The sequence below is a fragment of the Limulus polyphemus genome, unplaced genomic scaffold, assembly GCF_000517525.1.
Source record: "Limulus polyphemus unplaced genomic scaffold, Limulus_polyphemus-2.1.2 Scaffold6215, whole genome shotgun sequence".
Classification (NCBI taxonomy): Eukaryota; Metazoa; Arthropoda; class Merostomata; order Xiphosura; family Limulidae; genus Limulus; species Limulus polyphemus.
The window spans coordinates 2955-17535 of NW_013671825.1; the positions used below are offsets into that span (position 1 = coordinate 2955).

The 14581-nt window shown below is 35.5% G+C and overlaps 1 protein-coding gene across 1 annotated transcript in view; it reads left to right on the forward strand.

Moving 5' to 3' along the window:
- LOC106473486 (F-box/WD repeat-containing protein 4-like) overlaps positions 1 to 10808 on the forward strand; it is a 13193-nt gene extending 2385 nt beyond the window's left edge. The window contains exons 2-3 of the mRNA XM_013934168.2: positions 2237 to 2372; positions 10468 to 10808. Of these exons, the coding sequence (XP_013789622.1) occupies positions 2237 to 2372; positions 10468 to 10581 (250 nt within the window). The 3' untranslated portion in view covers positions 10582 to 10808. The remainder of the gene's footprint in view (positions 1 to 2236; positions 2373 to 10467) is intronic.
- The last annotated feature ends 3773 nt before the right edge of the window (positions 10809 to 14581 follow it).

A 14581-nucleotide genomic window follows, 5' to 3' on the forward strand; every position in this document is an offset into this window, starting at 1 on the left:
GGGGTCTGATTTTTCTATTTATAGCTCTGTAACCAATACGAATATATATATATATGGTGATTTTCTATTTATAGCTCTGTAACCAAACAAGATTGCAATTATGGTGCATTTTAGCATTGGCTTTTCTATAGAGAATAATTTACAATTAATTTCTTACTTTTTCAAGGGGTGGTGGATAAAATAGAGAAGACAAGATGCCAAAGAAAATGTCACGAGTGTCGCACTAGGGGAAATTCAGGATTTTTTAATATTTCTCTATGGAATTAAGAACTTAAAATTTATATACTATTAAAATGTGGATTATAAGCTCTGATTTTATGCTATACTAATTGGTTTAACATAAAAAAATAGTTTGATAAAATTTTTAATGTGAGACACTCAAATTTCTGTCATGAGTAGTAAAGGATACTTGGGGCAAAAGGGTTAAACTCGTAACAGTATACATCTATTTATAATTAAATTTTATTATTTTATTGCCCTTTGAACTTTGTCTGACTGCTATTCTTCCAATTATAAGTTGTAAATCACTTGGAGAATGTGGAGCTCGTGTTACACTACGGAATTACATTACCCATGAGCTGTTTGCGTGCATGCTTCTTGGAACATTTGATATTACATTATAAATATTTATTTTACCTAATCTAACCTTACCTAACCTAAAGAGATCCCTTTTTTTACGTTTTAGTTACTTTTATAATAACAATAAGGAATAAACAAGAAATAAAGAATTTAACTGAATCTTCTTTTTTCTTGCTGTTGATTTTCAACGACATTTAACCATACTTTTTTTTATACTAATGGTAGTAATGAACTAAATAATTTTATTCAATTAAATAATGCACCAAAGAACATAGAATAATAACATGGCAAAGACAGATAATTTCCCCTAACTATCACAATTTTTCTGGCTTTCTAACTATGCGACAAGAACCATTACAAAATCATCCAAGCTAGTCATTATCTTTTCCATGGGAATGAAGCTTGTACTAATAGAGAAATTGACAATTCTCAATTCAGAACACAACATAATATAATGTGTCATTTGATAGAGGAAAACCTTGGCTTTCTATTGGTTGTAGTTAATATATAATTAAACATAAGAGAGAACTATTAACAAATCCTGAAAGAGAGAATGTGACAGGTGGGTGGGGCAAGAGGGTTCTGATTTTCTATTTGATGGCTCTGTAACCAAACAAAATTGAAGGCTGTAAACATTATGGTTTGTCTGAGCAATGACAATTTTACAGTAAGTATTTATGTTAAATTTTATACTTATTGGAGGGGTGGTGAAAAATGGGAAATATTGTATGTCTCGCACAAGGGGAAAGACAGGATTTTTTAAAATATTGCCTTATAAATTAAGAACTTAAGTCTTAGCTAATAATCTATATCTTAATAGTATTTAAGGTTTAAGGCTATTCTGATTAATATAACATAAACAAAAGGTAGATTAATTTTGAATATAAGTCACTAAAACCTCGTAACATGCTTAGTAAAGGATGCCCAGTGCGATATGGTTAATTTATTACTTACAAATGTTCATGTTTCTCTGTCTCAGAGGAGTATATGGTATCTTTTAAAATAAAAGTACTTATGCTACTAAGACTGGAAGATATATTTAGTATATCTCATATTACATTGAATGTAATATTACAATTCACTCTGACATTAATGTTGTGAATAAAAATGTGAATGAATTGTTGTTAGGATTTGGAGAGAGTTGTGGTAGGATAACTTAAGTGCTCAAAGTAACTTCAGAAAATTTCTTTTTAATGGTTAATTATAGTACATATTAAAGTATACAATGTGTTTTTTAACTTTAGTAAAAAGGGAAGAGTTATAAAAATATTTACAGCATGAAAGCACATAAAATAATGAAGTTTATTGGAAAATTGTCAAAAGTTTGCACAAGGTTACAAGTTGCTCAAATAATCTAAAAATCAACAGCCTAGAGGGCAATTTGAGATATAGGGAGAAAAGTATTGTTAAAAAATATTTTTATTCCTCTGGAGAACTTCTCTTTCTGTTTAAAGACCACATTTTCTAGTTGTGTACTTAAAATTTTGAGACTAATTTTTGTATTTGAGCTTAGCTGAGTCTAAGGCTCTGACCAACCTCAAATTCTCAAGTGTTTACAAACTCTCACAAGATTATTTTAACGTCATGTAATAAAAATTTAGTTTTCAAAGAGTGTATTAATGTGAAAGATTTGGTCTCTGTAATCCATATTTTGTAGTGTTTTGGAATGGGAAGATCCCTATGACTCTGCTGTATACTGCATATCATCTGACCATAACATGACAGTTCTTAGCGGAACGTCTCGACATGGGGTTGTACGGCTCTGGGATAAACGTTGGAATAAGCAGGTTCAGGTATGTTTCTAGCTTATAAATAACTGACAATAAAAATGCCACACAAAATATTATTTCAGATGGATCTCTTTAATCATATGCATACAGGTTAGCCCATTGGACCAGTGTTGTATTGGGTAATTAATGTTTATTGTAATTCTGAATTTACTAAAAATAAAAAATACTTTTTTTCATCTTACAGTTTTCATAGCTCATTAGAGCAGAATGTCAAATTTGTTTTTGAAAATGTTTTTTATTATAACTACTATTTTGTCTACTTTAACACTTTAACACAATTATCATTCATGATCAACGTACACTGAGATGAAAAATATGAATTTAAATGAACAGTAGTTTTTATTCTTCTGATGCATAATTTCCTTTATTTCTTCAAAGTTTCAATTGTTAACCTTTTCATATCAATTTTCTGTAAATTTACAGTTTTATTATTGTACTTAGTACGTACTTCAGTACTAATCCTTCCATTAAAAATGGCAAACACAATGAGCAAAATATATGGTCATATGATCTATGAAGGTGGAAACCATAACTGAGCTAGGCCTAGTGTTTTTTTTACAAAAGTTAGTTCTTCAAGTAATTTACCTAAAAACTGATCATTCCACCCAGTTTTTTTTGTTCTAGTTCTTTACATTGGACCTCACCATTAATGAGGTGTGTTTAACAAACAAACAAACCAAAAGACCTGAAATGTGGGGGTTAACTCAGTGTGATATCTTGTGTACTGAATAGTGCAAATTGAATTTTACATTAAATAATATCTTTTAAATTGTATGAAATTTATTCTGTCTCCTTTGAGATAAATAAAATACCTCTGTTATCGAAAATATATCTTAAATTGTGGATCCAGTTTTTCTCTATCAAAAACTGAACTGTAAGTAATGCTTTTCTTTTTGTTTTATACAACATTAGAAAACTTATTGTGTATAACAGTATAAAGTGTTGAACATAACATTAGAATTAGCCTTTCTCCTGAGAAAAACTATTACTAGTCTCCATTACTAATTATTTTGGCTGTGAACATACAAAATAAAATGGTCCTTGCCTGACACCTGTTCACTCTTAACTCTTAATAAAAAATCTCACACACACACACACACACACACACACACACACACACACACACACACAGTAAGTTAAAATTCTTTAATGTAGTAGTGTTATTTATAAATAGACATCTATTGATGGGCTAGGTCAAATTGACCAACTTTGTATCTGTGAAGCTTTACATATTAATGTTTACTATATTTCTGTATTTACTATGTGTTGTTACACTATTTGGCAAGCTGTAAGTAAACATTGCAAGTATATTCTACAAAAAAAATTCAGATATTTTGATAAAATATTTTTACTAAGACTTGTCTCTGAATTTCTGAAGCTTTTACTAACTCATTTTGAGTGAAAGGTTTAGTGCTGCCCTCTACATCCAAAAAGTATTTTTTACGCATGCCAAAAGCCTTTTTTCTCCCCTAATTTCAATGCGTCTTCTTATGCAAATCATCATGCGACAACCCTCCACCCATAAGAGTGACCTACTCTCTTGACTCATGTGACTCCCTCTATTCAATTCTACTGAACTATCACTTCTCGTTTTGCAGTGCTAGTGTTCAGACATTTCTTACTTTTGGTGCTTTTCATGTGCTTTGCACTCGTAAATTTAATAGTTTCAATTCCAAAGTGGGAGTTCTTCAGTACTTTTTATCATATAGAAGATTCCTTGGATTTAATTTCCCAGTTTTTTTTTTCTCTCACACTTGCATTTGTCTATCAAACATTTTAGTTTGATTCATATTTCTGAAAAGAATTCTGAGGTTCATGTTACCACTTTGGCTATAATACCTCCTATAAGCACTATTTCATAGGCTGCAGGTGAGGGTGACCTGTCGTTGGATTTATCAGCGATTATCTGAGATATTTATCGTTATTTGGGTCAACCACCTTCTCCTGAACTTGCACCACTTCCACCTGAAGAAGTCAAACCTGTTCGGTCTAAGAAAGATTTTGATAGCCTTTTTCCACCACCAGGTTTTGCCCTGTCTTCCTATGCCCAGAATCAGTTATGCCTAATATGGCATTTTTAGACATGATTTTTCAGATATGTGATGTTCTATCCATTTCTGCCTGATTTTCCTGTGCATTTAACCCATGCCCGGTTTTCATGCCTTCTTCTTACCCTTAATTCACTTCTGTGGTATTTACCATCCATCTCCTTTCCGAGATGATACACAGAGATCTTGAGGAGTTTTTGAGGGACAGCCTCTCCCTTATTACATCCACGTTAGCTTGTAGGTCATCTTTGGCTCTTGCTTTACACACATGGTTTCTCTGTTGTTGGGATCTTCTGGTTTGTGATATGGCCTTGTCCCGGGTTTGTCTCCCACCCACTTATCTAAGGAATTTATGTATAGCCCCTTTTCTTTAGCGGTATGTTTTCATCCATGTAACTGAGACTTTGGAATCGCATGTGCAGTCTGTGTGTTAACACTTGACCCTTTCTTCTTTGGTAGCTCATTTGTCACAGTTGGAACCACGACAAGCCCCTGTACCTGTTTCCTGTCCTAGTCCTTCTCAGTCCTTATCTGTTCCTCCTTCCAGCAGTTCCTCATCTCATCATTTTATTAAACGTAGATTGACACGGCACCAACAGTACTGGTGACTACCCAGTGGGTTCCAGTCTGGTAGGAGCTCGATTGTGTGAATTTGATCCCCTTCAGCAATCTTTTACCACAGATCAGTGAGTTATTTGAGTTTTATCAGAGGGACTTGTCATCCAATTTCTTCCCTCCTCCTTTGTCTTGGGTACCTGTTTCCTTCTCTATGCCTTGGGATCCTATTACCTGCCAGAATCTGTCAGCGGTGGTGCAAGACCTTTTGTCTCAACAGGCCATAAGTCTGTTCATCATCTTTCTACAGGCTCTAATAGATCTGTCCTGCCTCAATCAATTTCTGAGTTTACCATGGAATCGTTTCTCTCTCGTAGGTGGGCTTTTTCTCCAGATCTGTGGATGACCAAGGTGGACATCATGAATGCTTACTTGCATATCCTGATATTTTGTCAGTCATGACCATAACTTTGGTTTGTTCATCATGGGGTGGCTTATCAGTTTTGTGCACTGCCCTTTGGGCTTGCTTTGGTCCATTTTTTTTTTTCCTCTGGTGTTCAGAGGGTTAGCTCCTCACATACATGCTCTTGGGTTACACTTTCAGCATTATATGGACAGCTGGCAAATGTTAGCTGATTCCAAACAGGAACCTGGCCACCACACTCATCAGCTGCTCCAGGAGGTAGCTTGGGTGTGCTGGTTAATGAAAGTTATTCTTTCAACCTACCCACTATCTTGTTCATTTGGGTTTTTCTCAACACCCATCTCAGTCAGGCTCAACCTTCTCCTCTTCGACTTCCTTCTATGGAGCTTTCAGTTCTCCATGTTTTTACTGCTCCCTCTATTACAGCTTGCAACGTTCTATCACTTTTGGGGATGTGGTGTTCCATGGCAGTCTTTATCCCCTTTGGTCGTGCTCATATGCAGGTTCTTGAGTGAGCTCTTCACAACCAGTGGAATCTTGCACGGGATCATTTTCAGGCTCTTATTACCCTTCCTCGTACCCTAGTCGACAATCTGCAATTGTTGTTGGACAAGACTTGCACATCAGCAGATGTCCCACTTCCTCGTCCTTGTCCAGATTTACACATTTTCACAGACTCGTCCCTTCAGGGATGGGGGCATAGGTCAATCAACAGGAAGCTTTGGAGTATTGGTCTGTGACTGAGAGGTCTTATCCACATCCTGGAGCTTCTTGCTGTACATTGGGCTTTGGTTCATTTTCTCCATCTGGCTAGAAATCATCTTGTAATGATCCATTACGACAATTCTACAGTGGTTAAACATCTCAATCACCAGGGTGGCACCTGTTCTCAATCCCTCTGTATTCAAATGTTGGATCTTTTTTTGGGCCCACACACACGATATTCATATCATTGCGTGTCATGTTCTGGGTGCTTTCAATCATGTTGTGGATTGGCTTTCCCATCCAGACAAAATCTATCCAATGGAGTGGTTTCTTGATTCTCTTTTTTTCCATTGGCTTTGCCTTCAGTGGGGTACTCCTCACATAGATGCTTTTGCCATGTCCCTCAACCACAAATTACCTCTGTTTTGACCTCCAGTTCCTCATCTTCTTGCTCTAGCTGTTGATGCTTTCAGTCAGGATTGGACCAACAAATACCTATATATTTATATTCCCAATCAACTTCTTCACTGGTAATTTCCATCACCCATACCACTCCATGTCAAGTTCTTCTGATTGCTTCTCACTGACAGCTAAGCCATGGTTTCCACAGCTTCTCCAGCTCCAACTTACCCTTCCATTACCTTTTGCTCTGTCAACCCTGGTCATCAGTGCTTCATGCAGCCCTTCATGTCCTCTGTCTTCACACCTGGTTTTTATCGGGCCTTGGGATGGAGATTTGGCTTGTCCTGACAAGTAGCTTCATTTGCCCTTCCTCCATGGAAATGTATCATCATAAATGGAACATTTTCTGCTGATCAATGCACTGTTTTTCGTGTTGTAGATTTTCTTACTTGGCTTTTTGATTGAGGGGCCTTTTGTCTCCTCGATCTCAGGTTATTTGGCTGCCTTGTCCTAGAACCTTCCGTTATCCCCAATGCCATAGGATAATTACTTTTCTTATGCTTTCCCTATTGATGCTTTCCTTCCAGATTCGTCATCCTCCATAGTGGATACCCTTCTAAACTGGGATGTTAATGTGGTCCTTCACTGCCTCACTTTGCCTCTGTTCATACCACTTTCCACGTGCTCCTTGATTCACTTTTCCTTCAAGACTTAGTTCCTTCATTTCTTAGCCTGTGGATGTCATAAATCTGATTTATTTGCCATCGATGTTTCATGTACTCTTTATCATCATACATATACTCTTCAGATTATTCTTTCCTCCCCAAAATTTGGCAGATAGGGAAGTAACTTCTTTTTTACGACGATTTTCCTTCCTTCCATTTCCCACCTTTATCCTATTTTCTGTACACGCTCTACGTTGTTATATTGCCCGCGTGGCTTTCTTCCGTGGTGCTCGTTCCCACCTCTATTTCTTGGCAACCATCCTCTGTTCGTGATCTTTCTCCTTCCACCCTCACCAGTTGGGTTCAGCTTTTGATTCGAGTAGCTTATTCCTCTTTATTGTCTTCCTCCTGTAAATTGTTCCAGGTGTCTTCTCATCAAAATTGACACCTTACCTTTTCTCTGGTGTCTCATCTTCATCATCCATTGGAGGAAATTATTCAATTGGGCATGTGGATTACTACTAATATGTTTGTCTCTCACTATTTGCATGGGATCACGGTTTCTTCCTCTTTGGACTATTGTCATCAGCCTGTAGTCATTCTTCAGACTTCAGTGAGACTTTGACAGAGTAAGTTATCTTTTATTATTCTTTATTTTCTTCTCAGGGATTTTATTTCCCTTTATATTATTATTACTCATTGTTTGTATCTCGCTCTGTGGCAAGTGGTGCCTGACCAGGTATTCTTTAACTATTCAAATCTGCACTGCCAAGCCATGACAACTTGCATATTATAATTCCATGGCCACGCAGTGCACACTGCAGAGATGTGGTGTTTCACAAAATTGCTTGTAGGTTTATCCTCGCAATATAGTTTCTTTATAAGCCACTCATGGACTACATGGGTAAAGCAGAAGGGGATAGCTGCTCATCCCTGCCATGCCTTGTATTGTATACATTGGTATGGTCTGCTTTTAAAAAACAGTGTTTTTGTGGTCACCCATTACAGTGTCACAGGTTTTTTCATTCCTCTGGACTCTCCACTGTGTTTTATCCCCCATTTTCTTCTAGTGGAGTTTGAGAGTTCTTGCCACTTTCCAGTACCAAGCTGTTGGGGTGGTGGACCATGGAGACATCCTCCTAAATGGGTTAATGAAATACCAATAAAATATAGAAATGATTATAAAACCATTCAGTTGAGAGTAGGGCAGTGGTGTTCTGCTGGTGTAGATGACATGATATCCTCCAATATGAAACATAAAAACAAATGGGAATGAGATGTAAAAATTGCAGTTCACCCCTTTGATTGGATGTCGGTTCCCAGTGGCAGGGTTTTGGATTTAGAGTAGAACCAATAAACATCAGTCCTCACACATGTATTTCAGATCTCTATATTCCTCCCTCATTTATACTTCATCAATGTTATGGGGTAATGGTGGAGGTAATTGTGGATTGTTATGATTTTTTCCCTTTCACTATCCCTCGATGTTTCTTATTACAAGGATGTTAATGCACTTAGGTGGTTCTTGTCAATTTCAAATTTTAGGGAGATGGTTTACGTTATGTAGACATCTTTTTGATACCAGATGTCGGCTTCCCAGATTGATCTATTAATTTATCATATTCACATGTGCCTCGTTCAGGAGTCGAGGGATACTAGATTCCTTCCAGTCTCATGAACTTTTCGGTTCCTGGTGGCCTAGGTTTTGGATTGTAGTTGACTTACCGATGGTATGATTCCCAGGGGCAAGCATTTTGGATATAGTTGACTTGCCGTGTAGGGTCTGCTATGCCCTAGCCACTCTACACCTAAGAGCACATCTTTTTTATTTTACCAACTTTTATTATTTTTGAGATTGAGTTTCATAAATATTGCATGGTTCAGATCACTTTCCATCCATAGTTCTCTCGCAGTTGGATGTGCTCCTCTGTTTTCCATCCATATATGTGACATTTTTCTATGATGGTCAAAGAGTATACCTAGTTCAGATGTGGTGTGGTCTCCATCATCAGATCATAAAATTTGACTATCTCATTTTAGGGAGTGTCCTTTGGATGCTTTCAAAGGATGTTTCTTTCTTTCTTTCCCTCGCACTGATCCCTCCACCTATTTAGTGCGGTATTCTAGCTATTTATGTGAGTGGAGGTAATCTACCATATCGGAAGTTATAATTTTCCTATACTGAAAATGTATTTCCGATAGGTACTTACCTCACCTCACGCTTCCCACCCTTCCTTCCCACTGAAAACCGGTACTTCCACTTTCTGCCAAAAATCTAAGTGACAGATAAGTAGAATTGAACAGAGCGAGTCACATGCGTAATGAGAGTATGTTGCACTCTTATTGGTACAGAGATGTTGCATGATGATTTGCATGAGAGATGCATTGAATAAATGGGTAAATTCCAATGGAGAGGAGAAAAAAAGGTTTGTGGCATGCGTAAAAAAAGTTTTTTGTATACAGAGGGCAGCACTGAACAAGAACAGCTATTTGTGTGAGAGGAGGTAAGTACTTATCAGAAATACATTTTCAGTGATGGAAAATTATAATTTTCATGCTAACAATAAAAATACTTCTTTTCATCTTACAGTTGTCATATTCTATTTTTATAACCTCTAGAACACCTAAATGAATATGAATTTTTAGCCAACTGTGATTTATAATGATATTTTCTTTATAAAACTACTTATCACTGTGTTTGCTGTATTGTGTGTTACTCTATTTAATGCACAGTGTATCTGATGGAGTGAAACTTCAGCTATTTGAATGATTTTTGCTTGTATAGTCAAGTAAGTAGCCTCCATACATTTCAGCTAGGCATGTAACATACACTGGCAATCTCACACATAAGGTTTATTGAGTTTTACCATGAAAGCTAGCCAAATGACCAAGGCACATAAAGACATTACATAAGAATTATAAGAGTGTGATGAATTATGTATGTTTTAGAAGAAATCCAGTAAAATAGGCCCACCTCTAGACTACTATCAGAAACTATGTTGATTGTAGATATGTTCAATTTTAACTGTTACAAGAACAAAACTTTACTTACTAGTTTTTCTGTCATAGTGTTGAGTTACAATGATGTGTGATTGGGTAGCTATTTTTTGAAATGCTGTGTGATTGGGTAACTATTTTTTGATAATTTAAGGCCAGTTCTTTTTGAAGCTGCAGCTTACAGTTGATTATATGCATGCTGTAAAGTAGTTCAAATCCTTGTTAGTATGTACTATCAAAGAAATATATATTAATGTATATAGTACCTTGGAACTTTTTTTAAACACAAGCTTTTGTTTCAGATGTTTTATGTGGGGCGTGGAACCAATAGTCCTGTGTATTGCGTTACTTTTGATGCATGCAACATGTACGTTGCCTTGGATAATTGCCTTACATTGTTGTCTTTTAACACATAATGGAAAGGTTTGGTCTACATTTCTCTGTTGTGAAAAGAAGTTTAGGAACTAGTTAGTTTTTATGGACTATGTTTTTATTTATTTTGGAGTAGACAAAGTACGTGAAAATTTTCTGAAAACCTGATACTTGTATATTCTAAAAACCTTCGTACTCATAAAAAAAAATCTCTAACAAATGATGAAATCGAAATATTTGCCTGAAATAAAACGTGTTTTTTTAATGACTATTTTTGGCCTCATCTTTATTTAAAATAACGAGCACCATTATAAAACAACTTTATGTCGTTCTCAAGATCTAAAGATCTAATACTTTCCTTATTGCCACATGTATGAAACTGAACATACATTTTTTTTAAATCTGATCATTAATCAAATAAATATCCTGTAAGTATTTACTTTAGATATTTATAACTTCTATCAATCAAATTGTATAGTTTGTTTATTGTGAAAAACGTATCAAATTTGGTTGACTTCAATTTATGTTGCGTAAAGATGTATCCATGTAGCCTGACTGCTCTAAACTTTCAAGTGAAAGAATAAAATTGATATTTTCTTTTTGCAGTAATGTGAGTTTGATATATGTTCCATCATGTTCAATCATGTTCATGTTGCTTTGAGTCTTAGTATTCATTTTATTAACATTATGTAAACTTGAATGAATATACTTTTGCTGGATATGGTAATATTTAGAATGAAATAAGTATGTTGGACATTGTATCACTTTACTGTTAGTTCATAAAGTGAACACTAAAGTGTGGTGTAACTGGCCTTTCAAAAAATGGTTTTTGAGTAGTATTGGGTATGACACTGACTGTAAAACAAAAACAATTAATAATTATAGTGTGTTTATTATGAGTTTATTTTGAAGGAGAATTTACAATGAGGAATACTTTTTTAAGATAGCTGCTTTTTTAGTTTGAAATTGAAAGAACAGATTAATGTTTTAATTCATTTCAGTATAGGTACTGTCAAATTTAAAAGCTATGTTGTTTAGTGTTACTTAAATAGTATTGCTAAATAACTCCTCTGTGGTAAGCTTATGGACTTAGAAATTGGCATTTTTATACCCACACAGCACAAATAGTTCATTGTGTAACTTTGAACGTAAAAAACAAAATAAGTATTTCACAATAAGATGGTATCAATCTGTAAACTTGTTTTTTATTGCATATTTGCAGTAAAACTAACAATTAAATTTCTAGATATGATATGTATATCACTAAGTAGGCAAAGGCTGGAATTTTCTTCCCAAAATTGTACAACCTACAGCATACCAGTCTTCATACCCCATCAGTTTTATGCCATTTCAGTATACTTACACAGCTAGCTCCTTCTACTATTCTAGAACAATCCTCACTTTTCTCGATTGGCATTCTAGTATGTAGACGTTCATTCTCTCTCCATGTGACTAGAAAATTTAGATTTTGTTTGATCACAAGTTTATATCAGTTTCAACTTCTTGTGTTTAGTTTTCGTTGTTTCTACTCGTTTGTTTTAGAAATATTTCTGTTTTGCCAACTTCCTATTTGTTCATATGAATTCGAGATTTAATATGGCGGATGATGAAATTCCGGTGACAATCGACGATGTATGATTGGTGGGGAAGTACAGGCTTTATTTTGTGGGGAGTTTGTGTCTTATGTTCAGCTGACAATTCCTTCTTTAGTGTTACGATTTTTTGTGAGGAAGGATATTGCTACTGAGTGGAAATTTCTTTTTACGGCACCTTCCACCTGTTACTGCATCTCCATGTAATCTTGTGGGTTAGGTATTGTTTTTTTTTCGTAGGAGATCTGTGGTAAGTTTTCCAGTGTGTATTCCTCATTCCCAGTAGGTATACCCATGTTTAACGAGTTTACGTTAGCTTGTGTGGATTGACCTAATTTCCTCACACAATAATTTAGGTCTTTCATGTCCTCTCTGCTCAGTATTTGTTAAGTTAGATTTTTATAATTCTTTTATTATCTAAGTTACTTTAGTTTAAATTTGCATTTAGAGTTTGATTATTATTTTGTTTTTGTGTAATTTTTCAGTGTATGTACTGGTTTTGCTCAATAGTTACTGTTTGGTAGTTATAACTTCGGCTAATTTTATGAATGTGTTGGTTTTTTATTTATACTTCCTTTCTGTACTGTATGGTTGTTCGATAATCAGCATATCTACTGCTTTAGCTTCTTTGGGACCTATTTCTGCTGGTGGGGTTGCATGGCTCCTGGAGACCACAGACCCAACCTGATAACAGATGCAGTGAGCTCTACCATGTCCAATGTGTTGGCCAGCAATGCAACTTTGCCCATGGGCTCAGATATAGTGAACGTAAGGCCAAATCCCGAAGTTCGAGGTTTAACAGCATAGTCAATGCCCACATTAAAAGGGAAGTTTTAAGCATTCTAGACATGTTGGTCATCAAATGTCCATTACTCTGTTAGAAGAAAAAAAGTTGGGATATTTCAGAAAGAAAAAAAGAACGAAAGTGGTCAAGACTCGATCATAAGTAATGAAAGTCTGGTGAAGGCCAGTTGACCAAAGCTCAGCCAAGTGTGTAGGATAAGAAGGATCACAACCGTTTGGTTATAACTATTACCTATAGCTTGATATACTGGTCAAACAACATTTCTACAGTTTAATGTATACTCACATCCTATATTGCCCATACAAAATAAACCCCATAGTTCTTGAGAACTTCGTGATTCCAAGGCTTCATCGTGTCTTCAACTGACTAATATTTTTAACCATGCAGCCCTCTGTCACCCGGCTGGACCACAGATGATACGCGGTTTACAATCTGATTATCACATAGATAGATCTCAGTTCCTGTAGGAAAAAAATGAAGTCGAAACTGCGACTGGTTCCTACACGTATGCAGTGATTTTGGTTAAGCGATGTTATCCCTTACTTTTGAATGCTAGTCCACTAACACTTACATTGTCTTTTCTCAGTGACTCTATTCAGTTACAAGTCTAGTACTAGCTTTTAATGTGTTTTACAATGTTTCACGATATGGGTATTAGTTTCAGCTTCCCCCTTCACGAATACACTTACAACTTACATTCACATGTTGCCTATTAAAAATATTTTATTCCATATGAATGAAAGTATTCTATCACAATAAAATAAAAACAGTTTATATTTGTTATACTATCTAATCCTTTTCCTGTGAACTTAATTTACTAGTGGTAATATCTTACACTCATGAATATTACAATTTGATCTAATTGAAATATATTGTACTTCTCGTTATTCTCTTTGACAATTCACTATCTGCTAAATATTTCAAGGTCAAAAGCTAAACATTCTCTCAATAACATTAATGAAAATAACCGGAGCACTGTATTTTTAAATAGTACCTTCCCAATTATGACACTGAACGTCACATTACAAAGTCTTTACATAGAGGGCCCGGGGTCGCGGGTTCGAATCCCCGTCCCACCAAATATGCTCGCCCTTTCAGCCGTGGGGGTGTTATAATGTGACGGTCAATCCTACTATTCGTTGGTAAAGAAGTAGCCCAAGAGCTGGTGGTGGGTGGTGATGACTAGCTGCCTTCCCTCTAGTCTTACATTGCTAAATTAGGGATGGCTAGTGCAGATAGCCATCTTGTAGTTTTGCGCAAAATTTAAAAAAGCAAGTACATACAGAAAAAGGTGTGGTTGGTTTGATCTTTGTATTTACCAATTCATTTTTGAAGTGTTTTATTCTTTTACTGGCATTCTTTTAACCTCATTGATTTTGCTATTATAATGTTTCTGTACTTGTTGATGTCTTTGTTCTACAATCTTGTTGTAATTCTTTTGTACATCTCCAATACCTTCATTAGTCTTGTCTTCAATTATACTTATTTTTGTTCTCAGTTCTTCTTTGAATGTTATCCCTTTTTTAAACTCCTTTCTCTTTCTTCTTAGCCTTTCTTTCAATTTTCTATCTATTTTTTCTTGTTCTCTTTCAATTTTTTGTTTTATTTTTCAAATTTCCTGTCTCATTCTGTCTGTATTTCATTCCA